The 4,440-nt window shown below is 45.8% G+C and overlaps 1 protein-coding gene across 1 annotated transcript in view; it reads right to left on the bottom strand.

Annotated features, from left to right (window-relative positions):
- Positions 1-2,515: 2,515 nt before the first annotated feature.
- The window catches only part of HOXA4 (homeobox A4), a 7,804-nt gene continuing 5,879 nt past the window's right edge, over positions 2,516-4,440 (bottom strand). The window contains exons 4-5 of the mRNA XM_005421777.2: positions 4,297-4,435; positions 2,516-3,752 (exon numbers count right to left, since the gene is read on the bottom strand). Of these exons, the coding sequence (XP_005421834.1) occupies positions 3,424-3,752; positions 4,297-4,435 (468 nt within the window). The 3' untranslated portion in view covers positions 2,516-3,423. The remainder of the gene's footprint in view (positions 3,753-4,296; positions 4,436-4,440) is intronic.

Below are 4,440 nucleotides of genomic sequence, written 5' to 3'. Positions count from 1 at the left end.
GGGAGAGCCCGGGCTGCCCGAACGCGGCCCCGACGCCAGGCGGGGAGGAGGGGAGAGCTGGACTTCACTGCAAGCCTGTCAGGATCTCCGCCTGTGCGAGGGCTCCCCCCACCCCTTCCTCGTTTACAAACACAGGACAAGAAGAGCTGGGACTGCAAGCACCCTGGGGGAAAAAAATTTAAAAGAAAAGAAAAGAAAAGGAAGAAAAAAAGAAAAAAATCCTAGCATTGCGTAATCCCCCCATGCAGGATGGCCCTGGTTATTAAATACCACAAGGCGCTTGTCACAGTTCAGCTCCTCCTGTAATGAAACACCAGGTATAGCAAGAGCTTGCAGGAGAAACGAGGATGGGGATCTCGGAAGAGGAGTATTTTTCTTAGTGGGTGGAGGGGAGGTGGGTGCCGGGGTTAACCGAGTGGCGTTCCCTGCTGACAGCAAATTGACTCCGAGGTGATTTGGTCTTTCTTTGAAATATTGACACACTTCCACTTCCAGCGTTTTGAGCTGTGCTCGCCTTTGTGGCCAGAGCAGATAAATCCGTGTGTGAGAGACACCGGGAGAGCGAGAGAGAGGGAGGGGGGGAGAGACATTTAGGTCCAAGTGCCGGATTAAAAAGAATACTGTCTTTAAAGGTCAAGGGTTTGAAGGGTCAGTCTGCTCCTCTAAAAAAAACAATTAATGGGATAGAAAATTTGTCCTCTCGGTGAACTCCTGGTTGCCTTAGCAAAGGGAGCACAATGCGAGAATTTAAACAGGACGATGTAATTTTTGAGGTTATTGTAAAGACGGGAGGTATTGGACGGGGAGCAGAGGGCTCCCAGCCCGGGAGCAGCATTCTGCTCCCAGCACAGGCAGAAGGGGAAGAGAAGGAAGGAGAATTTACCTTAAACGATGATAATCGGCCATGGGGTATTTTGCAGTCCGCAGTTCAATCTCCAGCAAGAGAATGTACATTTTTTTAGGAGACAGCCAAGATGCTGTGTCTTTACACATGACCACTTTTTTTTTTCCCCCAGGAAAATCCTTTGCGTCTTCACAGACTTTTCCAAGAGAATGCCTTTCAGAACCGCTGTTGAATTACAAAGAAGTATTTATTGTAGGAGGTGATTAATGATTCTCCCTAAAATTGCTATTTGCAGCGTGATTTCATTTCTCTTTACAATGGGAGCAAACCAGGTTTGTACGCATAGGCTGCACACTAAAGAAATCCTGCACTGCCAGTTAATATGTTTCAGCTGGAATTTTGCTCAGTTGTACTAATTTTGGCTCTAAACACATTAAGGGATTCTCAAGCAATAAACCAAATGAAGAGCTACACATTTGCAGATAGAAGTTACCTGACATACAGCCATATTTTTTTCCCCCTTATAAGGAGACAGCTGGCGACTCAGGATTTAGTAAACAGCAATATGTGAGCAGAAGTGGGCTTTTCAGGCCTGCTCCTTGGTCAGGTATGGGGACAGCCGTGTTTGCTGAGGGTGTTTACAGCTGCCACCTTCCTGATGCTGAACGTGTTCTGCCAGTGGCACGTTCCATTTTCCTCTGGGATGGTACATATTCCATGGCTAGGCAGGGATGCTGGCACAACCTATGGAGCCTGGTGCTACCTCAATCAGGGATGATGATGCCCCCTGGTCCTGGTGGCCCCACTAAGGTGAAGACAACTACTGATTCCAAGAATCCATCTTGTATGTATTTGGGTGAGTAAATAAATAACTATTGGCCTTCAGGTCTTCCCTGGAAGATTTAGTAGTACTTGAGCTCCTTTCCAAGATTTTCCTACCCAGCTCAGTGCTACACCATGTTGTGAAAGCCCCAGGCAGCTCTGTTAGCAGCTCTACTTTGCCTGAACTCCTTAGCTGCCTGGAAGCAGGAAGATGCACAGCCTGAGCTGGAACCAGCTGAATCCCATTTTGCCACAGTAGTTGTGACAATCTCGGCCAAAAAAGCCTCATGAGTTTTATCCAAATTCGTGTGTCTACCGAGGCTTTCTCAGCACATTTTGAAATAATCTTAAAAAAAAAAAAAAGGAAATAGAAACAGAAAAGGCAGCTTTAAAAGAAATTTTAGGTTACCGTTCATGTTAAACAGTGCTAGCCAGCTAAGAAATCATAATCAGGCGAAAATGAATGAATAAACCACGACTGGCTAAAGATTTAAAGTGTTATCACGGCATGGGAGCTTATTGGCTCCCAGAAGAAGCACAGCTTCTCTTGTCAGGCAGCTGAAAACAGTCGCACGGCCAGCGGTGGAGTCAGACTCATTCTGTCTAAGTCAGCTAAAGAGAGCACCACTCACCTATACAATGAAGCAAGACCTTTCCTCGTCCTGCAACTCAATTTTTCCCAGCCAAGCGAGTAGGAGTCAGGAGGTTTTTCACCACATTTAAAATAACCATTGCCTTATTGACAAGATGAATCCAAGTCAAAACAATGCATTAAACTGTTGGTTTCCATTCGTGATGCCAACACCAGCCATGCACAAGGTGGATGAAACAGCACGTAGTGGACTTGTGTTTCAAGCGTTTAATTCTTTTGTACAGAATAATCTTTATTACTAGCATTTGGCACTGTTATACATTACACCAAAAATCCACAAATTGTACATGGACCCAAACTATTTAGACGGTGCCAAATATGAAGACAGCAACAGCCTTTATAGCAATATTTCTTTAAATAAATGCAATAGGGAATGTGGAGAAAAACTAATAGATCACAGCTACTGAGGGGGCTACACTTAAAACCAGTTAAGTTACCTTTGATACATAAAACATTTTCCTTTAGACAGCATAAGGGGACTTTTTCACAAGTCTTTAGCCTCTTGTGGACGTGTTCGTTCTCCCATGTTGGTCTGTGTGTGTATACGTGCCTGTGCACCATCACACACACACGCATGCACAGAGAAATCCATGAACACACCACAAAACAGCGCTATTCAAGTCAATGCCTTACACAAGTGTCTCACGAGCTCTTTGCTTTGTTTTAAACGTTTTTTTATTTTTAACGTGTTCCCTAAAAAAAAAAAAAAAAAAAAAAAAAAAAAAAAAAAAAAAAAGAGTCCGTCTTAGGTACAGAGAATTCGTCCATGACAGCATCCATCCCTCTCTTACACCGAGGGCAAGAGAGTGTTTCCATAAATAGAAAAAAATGATGGGCATGGAACCATTATCTATATACAATGTAGACAATCGTCCGGGTTTTGGTTTAAACATGTGTCCGTTCTTGGACACGTCTCGTCTTCCTTTTCTGCTCCTGTTTTGTTTTACACAGTTTGGTCCAAAAGGCCAGCCTCCACCTTGAGGCAGCTTGAAAACCCCAATAGATAGGCATATATATTTTTAAAAAAACACAACAACAACAACGACAAAAAAAAAAAGCCGACCAAACAAAAAAAGACCAAAATTACTCAAACCAAAAACCGTATTTATAGCGCAGCTGCGTTGGGTGTAGCCCCATCGAGCGGATGGGGGTGGCCCTGTGTCTGTGCTTTGGACTGCTGGCTCAGTGTGGACTGGTTTGAGGAGCGCATCTTTGTGTTAGGCAGTTTATGGTCTTTCTTCCACTTCATGCGCCTGTTCTGGAACCAGATTTTGACCTGGCGCTCGGAGAGGCAGAGGGTGTGCGCGATCTCGATGCGTCGCCTTCTGGTCAGGTAGCGGTTGAAGTGAAACTCCTTCTCCAGCTCCAGGACCTGCTGTCTGGTGTAGGCAGTGCGAGACCTCTTGGGCTCCCCTCCGTTGTAATTGGGGTTGACTGAAACGTGCTCACACAGGCACACACATACACAAGCGGAGAGGAAAGAAGGAGAGGGGAAGGGATGGAACATAATCATTATATAATAACTTGACACCGGGTTCACATAAGATACATAAACGGCAAGAAAAATTGTTTCCCAGCCTATCGACAGTGGGGACAATCGAGGAGCAATAAAAAATGGTGATGGGCATTTGGGTTAGAAGAAAAGCTTCAAAGACACATGGCCCAGAGCCACTGCAGGGCAATTAAATTTATGGGGGCTATAATTACTGCCCTAACAGTTTGGCGTCTCGTAAATCTTTTGATAAAGGACCCCGGATACAAAAGGTTTCTCACTTTTTTCTTTTTTTTCTTTTTTTTCTTTTTTTTTCCCTTGAATTTTTTTCTTTTTTTTTTTTCTTTACTATTAGGAAACGCGGAGGGAGAAGGAGGGGAAAAAAAAAGCCACACACGCCACGACCCATCCCGGTCTCGGGAGCACCCTCCCCCCTTCCCTCCTCTGCAGGCGCATCCCCACCTCCCCCTGGCAAGGGCAACTCACCCGTGCTCACATGGATCTTCTTCATCCAGGGGTAGACCACCGGCTCCTTCCCCTTCAGCCCGGGCAGGCTCTTGTCGGGCAGCAGCGGACAGGCGGGCCCGGTGCCGGCCCCGGCGGCGGGGGCAGCTTCGCAGCGGCGCTGCA

Source organism: Geospiza fortis, unplaced genomic scaffold (genome assembly GCF_000277835.1).
Source record: "Geospiza fortis unplaced genomic scaffold, GeoFor_1.0 scaffold95, whole genome shotgun sequence".
In the NCBI taxonomy this organism is placed as follows: Eukaryota; Metazoa; Chordata; class Aves; order Passeriformes; family Thraupidae; genus Geospiza; species Geospiza fortis.
The sequence above is the reverse complement of the archived record's forward strand: the minus strand, read 5'-3'. Positions and strand labels throughout refer to the sequence as shown.